The 19,305-nt window shown below is 53.2% G+C and overlaps 1 protein-coding gene across 14 annotated transcripts in view; it reads left to right on the top strand.

The window, feature by feature from the left end:
• LOC122393428 (coiled-coil and C2 domain-containing protein 1-like) overlaps nt 1-19,305 on the top strand; it is a 59,366-nt gene that overhangs the window by 1,183 nt on the left and 38,878 nt on the right. For 2 of the 14 annotated variants that reach the window (XM_043389420.1, XM_043389416.1), the window contains exons 1-15: nt 6,835-6,864; nt 7,462-7,556; nt 7,782-7,926; nt 9,020-9,120; nt 9,641-9,897; nt 10,657-10,859; nt 11,604-11,773; nt 12,085-12,369; nt 12,816-12,957; nt 13,228-13,374; nt 13,803-13,996; nt 14,427-14,582; nt 14,948-15,123; nt 16,269-16,389; nt 19,095-19,246. In XM_043389420.1, coding sequence (XP_043245355.1) covers nt 7,503-7,556; nt 7,782-7,926; nt 9,020-9,120; nt 9,641-9,897; nt 10,657-10,859; nt 11,604-11,773; nt 12,085-12,369; nt 12,816-12,957; nt 13,228-13,374; nt 13,803-13,996; nt 14,427-14,582; nt 14,948-15,123; nt 16,269-16,389; nt 19,095-19,246 — 2,303 coding nt within the window. In that variant the 5' untranslated portion in view covers nt 6,835-6,864; nt 7,462-7,502. Of the gene's footprint in view, nt 1-6,609; nt 6,664-6,744; nt 6,895-6,938; nt 7,156-7,461; nt 7,557-7,781; nt 7,927-9,019; nt 9,121-9,640; nt 9,898-10,656; nt 10,860-11,603; nt 11,774-12,084; nt 12,370-12,815; nt 12,958-13,227; nt 13,375-13,802; nt 13,997-14,426; nt 14,583-14,947; nt 15,124-16,268; nt 16,390-19,094; nt 19,247-19,305 lie in introns of those variants that run through there. The other 12 variants (XM_043389417.1, XM_043389409.1, XM_043389423.1 and 9 more) reach the window with 10 other exon arrangements.

Below are 19,305 nucleotides of genomic sequence, written 5' to 3'. Positions count from 1 at the left end.
GTTTTTGTGTAGGCCCTCTGCACATTGTTGTGTGCAGTGCTATGTGCACCTTAAGTAAAAAAGTGACTGGTGGTACATGAAAAAAGGTTGTGCAGCTGTGAAGTTCATGCCCTTGGTCAAGCTGGTGCCAAATGCCTATAGCTATAGCAGGATCAGTGAGGGTTGTAGACATGCTACATACATTGTGCATTGAAGATATTGGCACAAAGTTCATCCGTAATTACTATGCTTAACACCTAATGTAAGAAGCGACATAAATGCCCTGATGATAAAACTCTCTGGTCAACATCACACAAATTTATTGACATACTTTGCAGGTACATATTTACATTCATGACAAATACTTTCGATTTGATTCAGAAACTAGTTGCTAGTAAGCTTGCATTTTTGTAGGTACCACAACGATCATATATTAAATCACAAAAAAATCTCATGGCATTCATCACATACCTTTTTACCGAACAAGTACCTAGCTACCATACAATGATTTTAGAAATTTTCCGCAATCCATCTATCTATATCTCAACTGACACAATGAATTGAAATACCCTAGCAAAACCTATAAATGTACATAAAAAGAATGCAATGCTACAAGGTCTATGAATTTCTGAAGCTATTCTCACATGCTGGAACGTTGAAACTCTACTTTTGTCTTCCATTTCCACGTTTGATTGAGCCATCATATCGAACTGTTTTGGTTCTTCAGTCACAAGCTTTCGCACAAATCTTGAATTTTTACACATCATCTTGAACCATGCTCCAGTCTTTCCAACAAGGTACTATGTAGACATGTATGCAGTGCCTTCCCTCTGTAACATTGTTTCTGTCTCGTCCGCAGGACTAGATATGTCCAACATTCACTGAATTCCGAATACAGAATATCGAAATGGCGCGCATGCCTATCTATGTTGGACATATCTTAATTTGCAATCAAGCATAACGTCGAAACCCGAGCCTCGAACCATGGCAACAGCCTGCCCATTCAGCGGCTGTGAATACGTCGTCGCTGCAGATACCGCACCTATCGTGGTCGTACAACTTCTTCAAATGCACCAGTCCGAGGCCCATACCCGGCCTACAGTGAGCATTACTGCCGAAAAGGTCACCAGACCGCGCGTGACAGCTGCCGGATCCAGCGAGGACTGGGAGTATTTCACCAGCCGATGGACGGAGTACAAGAAAGCCACCGGACTCACCGATACAGACTGCGTCATCCAGCTGCTTGAATGCTGCGACGAAGGCCTCCGCAGGGACCTCACCAGATTCTCGGGGGGCTCCCTCTCATCCAAGGACGAACAGACTGTCTTGGCCGCAATGCGAAGTCTCGCCGTCCGCGAGGAAAACCTCGCAGTGGCTCGCGTCCAGCTCCACAACATGACGCAGGAGCACGAAGAGCCGGTCAGGGCGTTCGCCGCTCGTCTTCGCGGGCAGGCGGCTGTCTGTAAGTTTCACGTCACCTGCGAATGCGGACGGGTCGTCAGCTACCAGGATGAAGTCACACGCGATACGCTCGCCAGGGGGCTAGCGGACAGGGATATTCAACTGGACCTCCTCGCCCAAGGCCAGACACCGATCCCCCTGGAAGAGACCATTCGTTTCGTCGAAGCAAAAGAGGCTGGTAAGCGATCCGCTCAGACGCTGGGTCAGTCTCAAGGTGTGGCCGCCGCCCGCAGCCAGTACCGGCGAGCGAAAGCGAGCATCGGCGAGCAGGAGCGGCGAGTATCAGCTGGCGATGCTGGCCGTCAACAGAGTTCAGTCGCAGGACCGGCCGACGTCTGCCAATATTGTCGTCGGACAGGTCATGGCGTAAAAGCCTCTGTCGCGGTTCGCGCTAAATCCTGTCCCGCCTACCGCAGCCAGTGCCGTCATTGCAGACGCCGGGGCCACTTCACCGAGGCCTGCCTGCAGCGACAGGCAGCCGGTATCGCGACTACACATCCGGAGGGCGATGATGACGCTCCCAGTGACGCTCTCTGTAGCCTCAGAGACTCAACGCACGACACGGTAGCTTCATGCACCGCCGCAGCCATGCGGCACCACATGTACGACGACATCACCCAGAGCTGGTGTCAGCAACCCAGCCAGCCCCAGCCGTCGATTAAACTGGACCTCTCGCTCCAACCGGCCGATTACGGCGCCCTGGGCCTCCAGTGCACGGTCAGCCAGGCCACCATCACTCAGGAAGTCATCGCCGACACAGGCTGTCAGAGCTGTCTGGCGGGCATCTCTCTCATGCGACGCCTTGGCGTCACGGAGGCTGACCTCGTCCCGACGTCCCTGAGGATGCACGCAGCAAACGGCGATCCCATCGACATCCGCGGAGCGTTGATCCTACGTATATCCGGCCACCGCGACGGCATTCGGCGGGAGACTCGACAGTTCGTGTACATCACGCCGAACTGCGACACCATGTACCTCAGTCGAGATGCCTGTCGTGACCTCGGCATGATCGACGCCGCTTTCCCCGCTGTCGGGCTCGCGTCTATCTCCGCGGATGGGATCGGCATCGACGAGTACAACGCATGTTCCTGTCCTCGCCGTCAGACGCCTCCGCCTAAGCCAACAGAGCTACCTATGCCGGCAACGGAGAGCAACGTCGACGCCCTGCGTCAGTGGCTGGCCGACTATTACTCTGCGAGCACGTTCAACACCTGTGAACATCAGCCACTCACGCCGATGGACGGTCCACCCCTGCGCATCATGCTCAGACCTGACGCCGAGCCAGTGGCCCACCACAAGGCTATCCCAGTACCACTGCACTGGCAGACGGAGGTCAAGGCCGCCCTGGATCGCGACGTGCAGCTGGGGGTCATCGAGCCCGTACCGATTGGTGAGCCGGTGACCTGGTGCCACCGGATGGTCGTCGTCTCCAAGAAGTCGGGAAGCCCTCGCCGTTGCGTCGACCTTCAGCCCCTGAACCGCTGCGCCGCAAGAGAGACGCATCATACCCCAAGTCCCTTCCACCAAGCCCGGTCTGTGCCGAGGTCGACCTACAAGACGATACTGGACGCCTGGAATGGCTACCATTCGGTGCCCCTACACGAGGAAGATCGACACCTCACCACTTTCCTGACCCCTTGGGGCCGATACCGTTACTGCGCGGCACCCCAGGGCTACATCTCCAGCGGTGACGGGTACACGCGCCGCTATGACGAGATCGTGATGGCGGCAAACCTGTCACACGACTGCTACACGAAATGCATCGACGACACCCTTCTCTGGGGAGACAGCATCGAGGAGGTGTTCTGGCGCACTGTGGAATGGCTGGACATGTGTGGCCGTTCCGGCATCACGCTGAACAGCGAGAAGTTTGTCTTCGCCCAGAAGACAGCGGAATTCGCTGGGTTTGAAATCACGCCTGACACAGTCCGCCCGTCTCATGCCTTCCTTCAGAGCATCACCGAGTTCCCCACTCCCAGGAACCTGACAGACGTCCGCGCGTGGTTCGGGGTCGTCAATCACGTCGCCTACGCATTCGCCATGGCGGATGCCATGCTGCCGTTCCGGGAACTCCTGAAGCCCGGCAAGTTCACGTGGACGGATGAACTCCAGGCACTGTTCGACATGTCGAAACGGACCATCGTCGAGGAGGTCACGAAGGGTGTCCAGATCTTCGAGACAGATCGCCCAACCGTCCTGGCCACCGACTGGTCCCGTACTGGTATCGGTTTCTGGTTACTCCAGAAATACTGCACATGCGCCGGTCGGTCACCACTCTGCTGCGCTGAGGGCTGGAAGACCACGCTGGTGGGAAGCCGCTTTACATCCGGCGCTGAATCTCGGTACGCCCCGGTCGAGGGCGAGGCGCTGGCAGTGGCCGACGCCCTCGAGAAAACGCGCTTCTTCGTGCTCGGCTGCAGCGACCTCACGGTCGTTGTTGACCACAAACCCCTCGTGAAGATTTTCGGGGACCGATCACTGGTCGACCTGCCCAACGCCCGTCTCCGTAATCTCAAGGAAAAGACCCTCCGGTTCAGATTCGACATCAGCTATCTCCCCGGAGTCAAGAACCGCGTTCCCGACATCGCGTCCCGGTACCCAACCGGCGCTCCCATCGGCATAAGCCTCTCCGACGACGTCACCGTCGACGATGCTGGCGAGGTAGCGGCAGCCGCCATCACCACGATCCGGTCTGTCACCTGGGACCGCGTGAGGGACGCAACGGCAGGCGATCCGTCGATGATGCGACTTCTCGAACTGATCGAGGGAGGGCTACCAGCCCACCGCCACGAGATGCCTGAGGAGCTCCGAGAGTATCATTCGCTCCGTGATGGCCTATACACCAGCGACGGCATCATCCTGTATGATCAGCGAATCGTCATCCCACCCAGCCTCCGCGAGGAGGTGCTCCAGAGTCTCCACGGTGCGCACCAAGGGATCGGCATGATGCTCGCGCGCGCGGCCGTAAGCGTGTACTGGCCCGGCATCACGTCAGCTATTCGGCGCGCCCGTGAACGATGCCACACGTGCAACCGGAACGCCCCATCGCAGCCATGGGCCCCACCTGAGGACATCAGTTACCCAGAGTACCCGTTCCAGCAACTATGCGCGGACTACTTTACACACTGCGGCCGTACGTACCTCGTCATCGTTGATCGTTATTCTAACTGGCCAATCGTTGAGAGAGCACAAGATGGCAGCGCAGGCCTCCGAGACTGTCTCTACCGCGTCTTCAGCACATTTGGCATCGCTGAGGAGCTGACGAGCGATGGCGGGCCGGAGTTCACTGCCCACGAGACACAGGCGTTTCTGGCCGACTACGGTGTTCGTCACCGCCGCTCCTCTGTGGCATTCCCACACGCGAACTGTCGCGCTGAGGTTGGCGTCAAAACCGTCAAACGCATGATCGAAGGCAACACAGGTGACAACGGGGAACTGAACGTGCGACGCTTCCAGCGCGCCATGCTGAACTACCGCAACACTCCCGACCCCACGACAGGGCTGTCGCCGGCCCAATGCGTGTTCGGTCGTCCGGTGCGAGACTTCATCCCGATACCCCCCGGTCAGTACCGTCCTCATCCCACGTGGCGCGAAACCCTGAGTGCTCGTGAGGAGGCACTCCGGAACCGCCACATGCGGGACCACGAACGCTGGTCCGCACATACGAGGCGACTACCTCCACTGACCGTCGGTGATGCCGTCCGCCTCCAAAACCAAATCGGAAGATATCCCAGGAAGTGGGACAAAACTGGCCGCGTCGTGGAGGTGCGACAACATAACCAGTACATGGTCCGGGTCGACGGCAGCGGCCGAATGACATTGCGCAACAGGCAGTTCCTGCGCAAATACACTCCGGTTGTTCCGGCTCGTCGTCAGCACACCCGAATGGACGAACTGCTCGACGACTTCCGCCGACATCCAACACGCGTGTCACAGTCGCACGCGAACTCTGGACTGACGCCACCCACTTCTCCACCTGCGGCGCAACCCCCCGGCTCTCCGACTCCAGTGGTCGGCCAGATGCCGGCGACGCCGCCGCGGGCGCCCCGTGGCAGGCCCCCGACACCGCGTCCACCCGCGCCATCGCCGCCTGTGGTGTTATCCCCGCGCGAGCGAGATGCGTCGCCGCCCCTTGTGTCCCCACAGTGTGTGACGCCGTCACCGTCCATGTCGACTTCACCACCACATCGCGTGTCCCCGCATGCGTTGTCGCCCGGTCATGCCACGCCGTCGCCGCCGGCCATGCCGCCCCCTGCCGCGCCAGGCTCGCAGCCGCTGAGAGATACTGAACCCGACCGTCCCCGTCGCAGTGATCGCCCGCGCCAAATGCCGATCCGCTATCGCGACCCCAATTTCACGCGCTGACTGTGCCACTGACTCCCTATCATTGTCAAACTCGGCAGTTGTTTGCGATGTTCGGATATGTTCCGCGTTTAGTGTTTGATCGTTGTCCCGGCTCGTTTTCCAGCCGGTCCACTCGTTCTGGTTGCCTAGAAGCTGTGTTTTGTTGCCCCCTGGGCTATTTGTTTGTTCGCGCTCCCGTGAATGCGACCCGTCGTTTGGCCTTTCGGCGTCGTTTCGTTACGGCACCCTTCAATCTATGCCAATCTATGTAAGTCTTTGTTCCCGGCCGGCAAAGACTGGGGGGAGATAGACATGTATGCAGTGCCTTCCCTCTGTAACATTGTTTCTGTCTCGTCCGCAGGACTAGATATGTCCAACATTCACTGAATTCCGAATACAGAATATCGAAATGGCGCGCATGCCTATCTACTATGTAACATCAAAGCAATTTTGATTTGTTACAGCAGCTTCAGATCATGATAGGCTTGAGGTTTGTTACACCATTTGCCAGACAAATCGCTACAAAATGTGTATCAATTCCCAAACTAAGTAATTGATCATATCAGTATTTGCAGTTTCCACACAATGTTTCATAATATTATTCTATGTTTATATAAAGAAACTCAAATAATCCACAAATTGTTATTGAAACACTCCCACTTCAAGAATTCACAGCAATAACAGTACAAGTTCAAAAGCAAACAAACATTGCGCCAGATTTCGTATGAAACGCGCCATCGTCCTGAACTCTCTACCACAGACGGTAGTTCAACCCCGCAGCCGTAGTGCGAAAACCCCTGCCCACCTTACCCCACGGCGGAGCTCGGTTGCAATTTGTAAATACGCCACCGGGGTGGGTGTGATTTACACAAATGGCCGGTATTGTGTAAATCTCACCGTGGTGTGATATACACGGTCCCTTTCCTGAAATTCCTCAAAGTCACGTGGTCATAACACACTGACCTAGCCTATATACTGAACTGCGCCACAATATGAACAATGCATGTGTTGTTTTTATTTTGAGAAAAGTACATGTACATAGGTTGTACATAGGTAATGGGCGGCGAGTGTGCGCTGTTCGTGCGTGTTTGGCAAGCAAGTTCTATGCAGGTTCTATGTTCTATATATGGCCTTGAGCGGGAGGGCTGCTGGTGTGTTGTTGGTGTTCTCGCGATTTTGTGATTGATAATAAACATTGTTTTCAATGCCATTGTATCTATTGTTGATGAAGTGTTCCCATTCCATTTGTTACATTTTGATTTGTTGTTGTCACTTGTCAGTCCAGTTTAGTTAGGTGGGGTCCGGCCAGTCCAGCTTATTTAATTAATTTATTTGTTTTTCGTTTCACCCAACTGCCAACAGCCACAAAAAGTGGGTATTATGTCGGGAACTGGCGGACAGAGACACAGCTGTACCCCATTTGCACATTTCATACAATATTGGTAACATTTTCATTTTACCTACTCTTTTATTATTCTCACCAAAAGTCAAAATAAATACTCAAAGAAGACACATGATAGTGCTATATAGGTTCCTAATCACACAATTTGCCAGCATTTGCTGTATTTTTAAGGTACTGATTTGCTTAACTTGGCAGTAGGTACTTGTTAATTTACCAAAATATTGTGAGCTATAATGAATTTGCTGTGCTGTAATAAATTGCTGAATTATTTTCAGATAAATTAGAAGTACGCTGAGCAGCAAGGAATCAACAGGAGATGGCTGCAAGGAGAAAACCAAAAGCTGGACGAGGAGGACGTGACCTGTCTCAGGTACCTATGTGCTTGGCTGCAGGCTGGGAATCAGTTGAAGAAAAGTCTCCCAATGATCTTAGTAGTAGCACTGTTGCTCTATCTACCTCTCCCAGTAGCCCTTCATGATCCCATGTGAACCCTGCATACCTTGTGTGCATCCTTAGTCTGACCCCCCTTTGGTCTCTATTTGATGGCTATCCCCTGTCTGTGTGACCCCATATGACCTTTCCATGCTCCCCACAGTATGGTCTGATGTCAGTGGGTGGCGCCGACATGGCCGGCCTGGCTGACGACGGGGAGCTGGACGTTTCTGACGCCGCTCTGGAAGACGAGCTGGCTCAGCTGCTGTCTGGAGCTGAGATACAGGCTCCACGCCGACCGAAACCAAGTGAGTGACCGCGGTAGCTGCACACTGTCTGGGGCAGATATATCCGTGTTGTGCCGGACAAAACCCAGTGACTAGAAGGGGGCGACGTACTGGTGCAGCGCCGACCAAAGCCCAGTGAACGAGGCAGTGCGGGGGGGGGGAGGGCGACATACTGGTACTTCTCAAATACCCTGGGCCGACATACAGACGCCTCGCCGAACGAAAGCCAGGTGAGTGTGGGGGCGGGGAGGAGGCAGATACTAGCATACTTGGTTTTTTAGATCGCAAAGCCGCACTGTCCCAACTACCAGCAGTATTGGCATATTCTGGTGGACCCAAGTCGTTCCGTTATGCACCTATTTGCGCCATCTACCTATTTTAATCGTGTTCAACCTCTAACTTCTCGATTATCACCCTCCGAGATAGACAATTGGGGCTTTAGGGCATAGTCGGCGCGCCCTAAAGCCCCAATAAACAGCATCATAAGAAAAACCGGCGATACGGTGGACGCGGTCGCTATCCTCCATTCTAGTCGCATTCAGCGGTACTCAGAGCGATCAACCGTCAATTGAGGGCAGCATGCACGCATTGGACCAGCTCCTACCCAGCAGACCGCTTTGTGCACTTTTCTCGCGACAAAGCCTGTGTTTATTGCCTTGTGAGGCTTATATGTGGTTCAAATGCATGCTTTTTGCGGGCGTAGATGCTGACTGTGACAATAACGTTGCATTCTTTACATTGGCTTGACCTCGCTGTTCCTCCCAGTTCCTCTTACCGAATGCACCCGTTTTGTCGGTACATCTTAGAATGCTCAAACTGAAGTAGGTAGGTTAGATGGTACGGTAATTTTCTTGATAGGTAGGTAATGCGCATTTATGCCGATGTTACTGTGGGCATTCTGTAGTTATTATGTTCATAGTCTTGCGGCGTCATGTTGCCCTATTCTCTCATCAAATCTCTCCTTTTTCTTTTTTATTTCACCGGGCTGCCATATTCGCCCTTTGGCTCTCTCCGCCGTTTACCGTTGTTTACCGCCGTTTGCCGTCATTTACCGTCGTTATCTACAGTAATTCAGGATCCAGCTCTCCTTCACCCCGATATTTCCCCTCCTCAGAGACTGCGGTGCCGGCGGACCAGCTGGCCGCAATGACGGCAGCCTGTATGAAGGACGACGACGAGATCTCAGACGTGGACGAAAACGACCCTGATCTGCTGGTGAGGGCCGGGACGGGATAGAGGGCGAGAGGGAGCGAGAGCATGGGACGGAATAGATAACAAAGTTTGCTGATGGATGTGATAGGGGGTTTGAACTTTGAATGGCCCTTATCTTGGGCTAATAAAGATATGAAGGGGAGGAAGGAGTGAAAAACTGTTGACATCAGTGATAAGAGGCGTCACTCTGAAGGGGACTATCAATAAGCATCGGTAAACGTTTTAACATGGTCTGTGTCCGCCAGTGCTGCTTGAAGATTTAATGAACTTTAATTGCAGTGTACTGGTGGAGCGTTGTATCAATGATATTCGATTATGTGTGGTAATGAGTTCATAACTCAAAGTAGGGTAAAGAAATTAAGTCGTCTCCATTGAGCCGGGAAACGGGATTAATCAGCATTTCCATTGAGCCGGGAAACGGGATTAATTAACATTCCGTATTCTGTCCCAATTACCTTGGTTTCTGTATTAGCTCTTCTTGACACTGGGCACTGACGGTCACGACTGTCCTGTTTGGCCTCAGGCGGAGCTGATGGCCGTGTCCGGTGACGACGCTGCCCCGACACCCCCTCCCGTCACTTCCCCGGCCAGGGCGGCCCCTCCTCCTCCGGTGCCCAAACGCGCCGCACCGCCCGCACCGGGCCCGGCCGCCGCCCCCGCCCCGGCTCCGGCTCCGGCTCCGGCGAGCGACATGGCCACTCTGCTGCTGGAGCGGCTGGAGATGTACCGGGTGGCGGAGGCAAATGCCAAGGAGGCCGGGCAGACCAGCCGCGCACGACGGTGGGTCAGGAGTCGGGAAACTGATGGTAGAGGGAGTATTTCGGGGGTTACAGAATCGAGCACACCGATTGAATGGGACGCTGGGCTGAGGAAAGGGGAAGCTAAAAGACACCGCTGGGTATGCCTCTTGAAGGTGGGATGGTTATTTTTGTGCATAAGCAACAACATATTATTCTGCTAATACCATTTCGCAGCAAACGATTACTCAAGTAGAGTTTGCTCAGCACGGGGATCAGAGACTGGGGGCGTGTGTGACACCCCGTCCTCCCAGCAAGTCGATTTGGCGTAAAGCCACGGAAGCGTCCATTTTCAACGTTGTAGATGACCTGCAGACGGCTGGATACTGTTAGTCCCGGAACAAATGACGTCGCCGCAATATCAACAACGTCTAATGGCGAGACCCACAATCCAAACAATCGTAATCCGCCGACGCGTGAAAGTATCACATATTGTGTACCAGCCTATCATTTATGATTCGTGTATTCTGTCAGAAAACGACACTGCATTATTTTCTTTTATTGCCGGCATATCGTAACCAAAAATATATCATCTAATACTGTACAATTCTATCTATCCCCGTGCAACACGTTGAGCTTCGCCAAAGGACACACCGGATGGGTTTCCATCTGGATGACGACTGGCGATTTAATATGTGATTGTGTAGGCAGACGAGGCGTGATGTGTCGTCATTTTGCTCGTATATGTCGTAATAAGCAGTATGTAGGACTTCAGAGTAACCGATCTATATGAACGGCTCAGGTTCGTACGCGGTCTGAAGACCCTGGAGGACCTGCTGAAGCGGGCTCGGGCCGGCCGGGCTATCGATGAGGAGGATATTCCGCCGCCGGTGTACACGGCCGCCGCCCACAGCACGCCGGCCGCCCCCGCCCCCGCCCCCGCCCAAAGCCCGCCGGCCGCCCCCGCTGGGGAGCAGGCCGACGCGCCGCCGCCCGCCGAAAACGGTAAGTGTGTGTGTGATGGAACGTGGTTGTACGTAATGTGGGATGATAGGCAATGTGAGGTTGCGCAATTTGAGATATTAAGTGCAGTTGGATGTCTACACGTTGGTAAGCTTGTAGTGATAGCGATAGCTGATCCCGTGGAACCGTGTCTTTTTTTGCATGTAACATGCTATTGTTAAGTTGTCAAGCACATACGAGAAATTCTCGGTGTTTGTGATAAGAATAAGATGACAGACTTCCGTTTCAACTATGATTTTCATCCAGGATCTCTTTAATCCGTTAGGCATCAGTATTTGATGAAGTTTTTAAAAAGTTGGTGCTGTTTGAAGTTCACTTTGATAGATTTAATTAGAATTCACTTCTTTGAAGCTATTCTTTTGACTCTGCAGCTGCTGTTGTTTCTGTGCTAAAGCTCCTGGCGACAGGATATTTGCTTGTTGAAGTTTGTTTTTGCAATCCTTTTTTCTCAAATTTATGCATTTTTTAAATAGCTGGAGCGCTCGAATGCATGCATTTAACAATATAAAAACTAGGAACTAAGTAGTGCTTTCACATATTCTTTTACTTAGAGCAGTATTTTTTATGGATAAGTTATTAGTGATATTTTTCATTAGCACTACTACTAACCTTCGATCAGCACTTAAGATCACTTCATTTTTATTCTCTCCCCACTCGATCCCCTACCTTTGGCCTCATCGGACTAAGTCACATCTACAACCACACCTGACGGTTCCCTCCCGGCAGCTCCATCGCCGTCCAAGGCGCCTCGGCCGGACGAACCCGCACCGTCACCCTCCGTCCACCCCCGTCTGGGAGAGGTGCAGGACAGGATGGGCCAGTACAAGCACGCCGCCGTGCTGGCCAAAAAGGCAGGGGACAAGGAGACAGCCCTGCAGTACGTCCGGGTAGTCAAGGTACGCCGCAGTTGCTGTTGCTGTTGTGTCTGTCAGTGCGCAGCGGGGCCTTGTGCCAGTCTGGGATGAACGCCCTTGTGATTGTAACGTTATTGAGTGCCTATGTGAGGTTGGAACTTGGAATGTGTGCTGCTACTCATTGTTGCACCGGTATGCACCAAATAAGGGGTTTCTAATGCATTTGTTTCTAACTTGAGCATGAACATTTGTCGTCACTTGTAATACGGATTCCGGCAATGCTACTGAGGTGATATTTTCCAACCAGTCGATCGGGCTGTCTGCTTAACCACCCTCCCCTGTTCTCTCTGCAGGCGTTTGAGCAGGTGATAGCAGCCATGGAGGCGGGTGAAACTGTCGACCTGAGCGACATGCCCCCTCCGCCACCGTCCGCCGCCCCCGCCGCTGCCGAAGGCTCGTCGTCGTCCGGAGGGCGTCCGCCGCTGCGGCGCCGCTCCACCCGCGGCGGAATTCCGCTGGACGAGCCGGTGGTGGTACCTGAGGGCGGTCCTCCGCCAGCCGACCCGTCACTCTATAACGCGCCGCCGCCACCGACTACTGTGCTGGATGCACTGCAGCAGAGATTGGAGAGGTACAAGGTAGGTACTGGTACCGTGACAGGGTACGAGAGTGGAGCAGAGATAGCGGTATGAAGGCGATATCCGAATCGGTTGTAGAGATATGAGTCAGTTGACGGCTGTTGCTTATTTTCACTGAAGTATTCACGGCTGTTGCTTATTTATTTAGAAATTTTGGCGTCGTTGGCTATTTTGACGAATTTGTTGATAAAATTTTGCGGTGTGCTCGTTACCAAAGTTGTATTGCTCGTTCAAGTTCCAATGTTTCCCAAGGCCGACATATGTCTGCTTTATAGAACATTTAAGACACGTTACATTGCACGTAGCGGCTGACAGTTTGGTTTACGCTACGGTCTGTTCTTTGAACTACTGTTGAACTAAGCTAGACTAATGACTTTAAGTCCAAACTGTGTCTCTCTTTCGCTCGCTTCAAATAGGACTGACCCTCAGTTTCCCTCGCTCCATAGCAAGAGGAGACTGAGGCGAAGGAATCTGGCAGCGGCAGTAAGGCGCGACGATACGGTCGCATCTGCAAGCAATATACGGACGCCATCCGACGGCACCAGGCTGGCAAACCAGTGGCCTTCGACGAGCTACCCACCCCTCCCGGTGAGCGCACGAGCGATACAGTCTGAGCCACGTGTTGATACTTCAGTTTAGAAGCGGTGAAAGCTTGGCCTCATAACATTCAGCCTTTCTTATGGTGTTGGCGCCAGATTGTCTCAGCACGATCGACGTTGTTCCGTTATGTCAAATCGAGTTGTCGAATCAATAGACTGGTTGCTGAAATCGCCTCATCACAAAACATCACAAAACAAGCTGTATTACTCAGTGGCCTTTGGGCCACCGAATTCTTATTATTTCCGATTTCTCCGACAGGATTCGGACCTATTCCAACCGAAGGTGCTGGTGCCGCCTCCCCTGCCCCTGCTGCGGCCCCCGCCCCCGCAGCAGCAGCAGCAGCGGCGGCAGCGGCAGAAAAACCCAGCCCAGCCGGCGCCAAGGCCGGCGTCACCCGGCAAAAATGTGAGTGCCGCTGTCTGAGCGCTGCAGCTGAGTGTGTTTTGTTTACGGGTTAGGTACTCGTATGGTGGAAGGCTTATCTGACTTGCGCTACGACGACGGTCATAGTGAGGATATTTTTTAATATTTCTTTCGCTAGATCAAAGGTTTCATCTTATGTTTCAATATCCGTTGTTAAGTGGCGTAGAATGTTCGTTTTGAAACACATGCAAACAACCTGGTTAGGTGGGTGACATCATTTGATTGTGATGTTTAGGTCTGCACACCAATTTTCGTAATTGATTGTTGAATTACTTTTGAACATTGTTATGTATCTCGTGAACGGCATCGTTACTGATGGGATTGCCTATTTTCTATGTTTCTATCCGCACCAAATGGCACCTGCGCTCAACACCAGCTCATTCTGACTCAGGCCCCTCTCCCACCCTCAGCCATCGGTCAGCAGACGCGCCAGCAGAAGCAGCGTGCCTTCCTCGACCAACGCCGTAAGCTGTTCCTCCAGGCAGCGCTCCAAGCCAAGAAGGACGGTGACAAGGCGGCCGCGCTCGAGTACCTCCGCTCGGCAAAGGGCTTCGAGCCGCTACTGGAGGCCACAGAGAATGGCCTACCGGTCAACATGGACACGGTACGGACGCCATGAGAGGGCACTTTTGGCTGGTGGAACGGTGGACTTCGACGGTATTGGCAGGGTGGTGTGGATGGGACGATGCTTCGCCAGTTACTCGAGTCTGATGTGGTTGGCTGAGAACTGACGGCTGGTTGGGGATAGCTGCGCCCTCTATCCCATTACGACTCTCTGCCTGTGTTTCCTCAGTAATCGAGGTTCAAGGTTGGATAGGGAATTGCCAAACAGCTATGTGGCAATTGGCTCACGGAACGTCTGGAATGAGGCACTCTTTTAATTTTGATTTTCCACTGACCTTTTCTGTAACGCATGGAATATTGATCGATTGCGTTGCCTGCTTCTCGCAATATAATTGGTGCGTAGTGGCAGCTACATCAGTCAACCCCCCCCTCCCCCGTCTGACCGCGGTCCTGTTCCTTTTGGTGGGCAGCTGCCGATCCCGCCTCAGGAGCGGGCCAAGGCGACCACGGCCGACTTCGAGGTGGTGTCTCGCGAGGAGGCGATGGACGCGTCGGCCACCGGCGACGACGCCGAGCTGGCCGAGCTGTTCCAGAAACTGGAGGCCGACCTAGTGCGACAGGCCACGGTAAGTCGGGTAATACATAGTCATGGTGGGACTAAAGGTTATAGCTGAACGGTTAGAGGCTTTGAATCACGGTTAGAGGGGTGCGGTTATGGGAAGATATGAAGGGTCACGGTAAAAACTACAGGTCACGTCGTTGAGATGGTGGGTCACGGTGAGAGGAGCAAAGTCACGGTTAGCGGAGTGGGTTTATTCAAGAGCGTTATTACGGTGAGAAGTTTTACACGATCGAACATCCGCTCTTGCCGGCTTTGCTGAGCCGGCCGCTACCCGCGCCCTCTGGCCTCGTGTCTAGTGCTGACTATATTCTCTGTCTGCACTTCTGTCTGATGCTAACTGTCTGTGTCCCTTCCCTCGCGTCTGCTCAGGTGTGTCAGACCAACCGCGACCACTACCAGAGCCTGGGCGAGGTGGCCGAAGCCAACAAGTTCGACCGGCTGGCGCAGAACTGTCTGAAGGATCTGGACGCCTTGCGGCATGCGTACCGACGCGGTGACTTCGTGCCCAAGTTCCACTACGAAACCCGCGAGTTTCAGATCGTCAAGTGAGCCAGTGGGACGGAATGATGGAAATTTTATGGAGATGAGGAGATTTAGTTTGGACTTGTGGCGATTTTGTTTTCATGGTACTGTGAAATGTTTTACTGCTTCATTCCGGTGTGAGAGCTCTGTCACGACTCTGCAGAGTGTCATTCTAATTCTCGGCTTATGAAAGTCCTTGGAAAGTCTCATGAAAGTCCTCGTCCATTAAAGAGATTTTGTCCCTACGGGAGTCCCTATCGCAGTGTGGGAGTCTCATCCCCGGGTTAAGAAGGGAGCCCTGGTCCAATTGTAGATAGGCAGTCCTTCCGGTCAGGGCTGGCGTGTTAATACGTCCAGACTCGCTCGGCTGCGAGCGGGTATTACGCCGGCCTCTGCGTGTTTATAGTGTCACTGGGAACTCGGGGCGTCAATCGCCTCACGCCACAGACGCGAGCCTCCGGCACGCCCCCCGCACCTCAGTCTGCGCCGCGTCTGGTCGTGTGATCAGTCTGGACAGACACGCCCCCACCCGGCTGGGGCGGGCTCCACCCGTCCCTCCAGGGACAGACAGCCTCCTCGGCCCACAACAGGGCCATGTGAGCAGACGCCACGTGCTCTCTAACGAACCCTGACCTCGACGGGGGCACTTGTACGGGCATCCGGTGGCCGAGTGACATTAATGACGGACGAGGGGAACGGTTTGCGTAAAACTCAACGCTGATCCTCTTCGTTTTTTTATGAACACTTTTTGTGATCTTAACACATTTTGTTTACGATATGACAGATAACAGGAAGAAAAAATATGAGAATGAATGGGGCTTGTGTTATGACATTTGTATCTAAACGTTCTTAGTTACGTTGTTAATTAATTTATGTATTTTTGCGTGACTTACCGCCATTATTTCTTTGGCTTGTTTACCTCATTGGTTTCAGTTGTCAAGTGTGATGTCTGTATTGGTATTCGTGTTTGTTGTGGTAAGTTCGCCGTTCGACGATGTCCGTTCCATCATCTATCGTCATGGGCCTGCCTCCGTTCTTCAGACCGGGTCACTGGCCGTGTGATGCCAGCTCAGGCTCTGATGGTGTCTTACATAAATCACCAGCTAACCCGTGTCGTCCCGACGCGCCCACTGATTCGATCCGCTCCCGCTCCGTGTGTCTCCCCCAGGGCCTGTACGGACCTGAACAGCAACGACCTGGAGATGACCATCGTACGGGGGGTGAACTACAACGTCTCCAATCCCAAGGACGTCGACACCTACGTGAAATGGGAGTTCCCCTGGCCTCAGGTCAGTTGACGATGATATCTCCAGTTGGTAGTGATATCTTCTGACCTAGGGTCAGGTCATTAAGTGGAGAGTTCTGGCAATAGGCCGATGGGGAGTTCCCCTGGCCACAGGTCAGTCGGTGGAGTCCCTATGCCTTAGTTCAGTCAGATTTTTCTTGGCTCCAGCTGGGGTCAGTCGGTGGTGAGTTCTCCGTATCCTTGGTCAATCAACAGCAGTTTCCCTGGTCTCAGGTCAGTAGCAGCTGGAGATTCTCTGACCTCCGTCAGGTCAATCGTTGGGGAAATCCCCTGGCCCAATGTCAGTAGGAGTTCTCCCGACCATAGGTCGGTCAATAGGCGCCACCGGTACCAGTCTCCCTGACCTACACCATTCCATCGTACCCACCTACACTATACCGTCACCAACACCCGCTCTTCCGCCTGGCTCCACCATCCACCACCTCTCCTACTGGTTACATAACCGATCGTGACGTCACCGCCGCCCGTTTTGGCGTAATTGACGGTTCTGCCGCCGCCGGCGGTCGTCTGGCGTCCCTGCTGCTGTGTCTGGCAGACTGGTCGGCAGCAGGAGTAGTTTTCCACTGAGGGTCACGCGTCCCCAGCGGAGAGTGTCAACGTGAGCCGCTGTCACGCCGTAAACACGGCCCCGGGACAGCGCGTAATAGTGGGGGGAGTCCTGGTCAGATGTCCGGAGGCATAAACAGTTTGCTAATTCTGATGTTAAATGGAATGTGTAGTGCCATATTTACAATCGGAGGCGTCCCATTACCCTTGATTTTGAACATATGATATGCCGTGGAGGAAATGGTGTGACTTCGACACATTCCTGTTTTCAACTGCAAGGCGATTTAGCTGGTAGTGCAAGCTGTCTTTGATTTTTTTTTTAAGATTTTAACGATTAATTATTTGAACCCTTCAAAGCAAAATTGACACTGTGCAGCCCTTCCCCGAGATCAGTTCGCCCATTTTCTGAGACATCGATTCATCATCTCTCCGCTAACCAGTTGGGTTCCCGTGACATTCCAATGATATCTACTTAGTCCTAGTTCAGTGTATGTATGGCGCTCATAGAGACCCGGATCAACGAACCCGTCTGAGTGTCTGCCGAAGCGATGATGCATGAGTGTATCGCTCAAGGCTAGCCTCAGATACTGGCAGGATGACTTGGGCAGTGGGCACCCTGCATGACTAGTCGGGCTTAGAGAGACACAGTCAAGGTTTCGGATCGTCACGGTGAAAGTTTGTGGTTTTCTGATGGCGACGAAAAACTAAGAACGGGGACTTCCTTTACCGTGACTCTGATAAGTTATTATATAACTGATGGTTCTCGAACGTTACCGGTTCGATGTAACGGATCAGTCTGGTTAGGCGGCACTTATTCAATGTAAAACATGCTGCAAGCTCGGCTAGTTTTTCAGCATCAGTGGATTGGATTTGAGTCTTTCATTGTCTTTTCAACTATTAATTTACTTATCTGTGCAACCTGATGTCCTGTATTTGGTCCCGGTTGCGGTGGTGACCTGTTACTAACTACTGTCGGCAACTTATCAAGCGTCCCTCTTATATCCTCTCACCTGACGTCAACTCGTGGTGAGGGTGACCACCTTCGGAACCCGTCGCATCCGCTGTATTGCCCTGCCAGCTTGTGACACTTGCATTTGGAGACGAATAATTCTCTTCCCCTATCTTCTCTCCTCTTGGCACTCTTCTCTCTCCTCATCACCCCTCCTTTCTCCATTGTCTCGTCTCGTTTCGTCTCACCTTTCCCTCTCCCTCTTTCTGTCACAGCCCATCTCTTATTCTCCCTCTTCTCACTCTCTCTTCCCTCCCCCATCGCATTCTCTTATCTCTTGCATAGCTGTTATCCTTTTCGCTTACCCTTTTTTCTTCTCGTTTCCTTGCTCTCTGTCCTCTCTTTTCCAGTTTTTCCCTCTCCTTCCTTTCTTTCCACGTACCCTCTTGTCCCATCAGGTGCACACCTTGTCCCATCACGTGCCCACCACGTCACGTGCCACGGCCTGTGGCGGTGGGGTCGCGCGCCACGAGGTCAACCCGTGGTGACCCCGTGTACGGAAGGCCGCCGCCGCGGGCCACGATCCCACGGCGTGATGTGGGGATACTCGGAACGCCTCCGCGACTGTGACGCTGATGCCGGCTCCCCTGCCGTGCGCCCTCGTGGGTGTGTTGTGTGTGTGTGAGGATTACCGTGACGTGTACAGGTGTGGGGATAGAGGGTGCGGTTTGTATCCGGGCCCCGTGCTATCAGTAACGCGAGGTGTCAGGCCGCCGTGTGGTACACGGTGGCTGGCCCGGGTAGTAACAGGCACGGATGACACTGAAAAATGTGAATGATTCTTGTCAGTGAGTCATTGTCTGGGGTTTGTAGGGAAGGGTAGACGGAAAGTATTTTAGGGTGGCATGCAACCTGATGCAATGATGGGTTTGTCGACTTTCCTGTTTGTCGGCTGTTGGCGCTTGCGTGGCTCATTGTTGAGGTGTCGTCATTTTGTCTAATCCGCCTCTAGGATGGATTTTGGATCTGAAGGCTTTTAGAAACATGCTTCACCTGCGGAATTTGTATGTTTTCGCAATGCCATTGCTTCCCCTTCTCTAACGCCCATCCCCTCACTCGGCACTTTTCTAGAGCCACTCCCGGCCTCACTCGGCACACTTCTCTAACGCCGCTCTCCCTTTCGTCTACCGCAGGAGGCGCCCACCTACGATAAGACAGGGAAGGTGAAGAACACCAACAACCCGGAATACGACGCCAAGTTCATGATCGCCATCGATCGCAGCTCCCGGTCCATGATGAGGATATTTCGGCGACAGAGTATCAAATGCGAGGTCTGGGAACGAGGGTAAGTGAGGTTTCCCTCCCCGCTCTACAAGAAGTAAGAACTAAGAAGCCAGGGAGAAT

The sequence above is a fragment of the Amphibalanus amphitrite genome, unplaced genomic scaffold (genome assembly GCF_019059575.1).
Source record: "Amphibalanus amphitrite isolate SeventyFive unplaced genomic scaffold, NRLGWU_Aamphi_draft 000535F_arrow, whole genome shotgun sequence".
Taxonomy (NCBI): Eukaryota; Metazoa; Arthropoda; class Thecostraca; order Balanomorpha; family Balanidae; genus Amphibalanus; species Amphibalanus amphitrite.
This window is presented reverse-complemented; position numbering and strand designations above follow the sequence as displayed.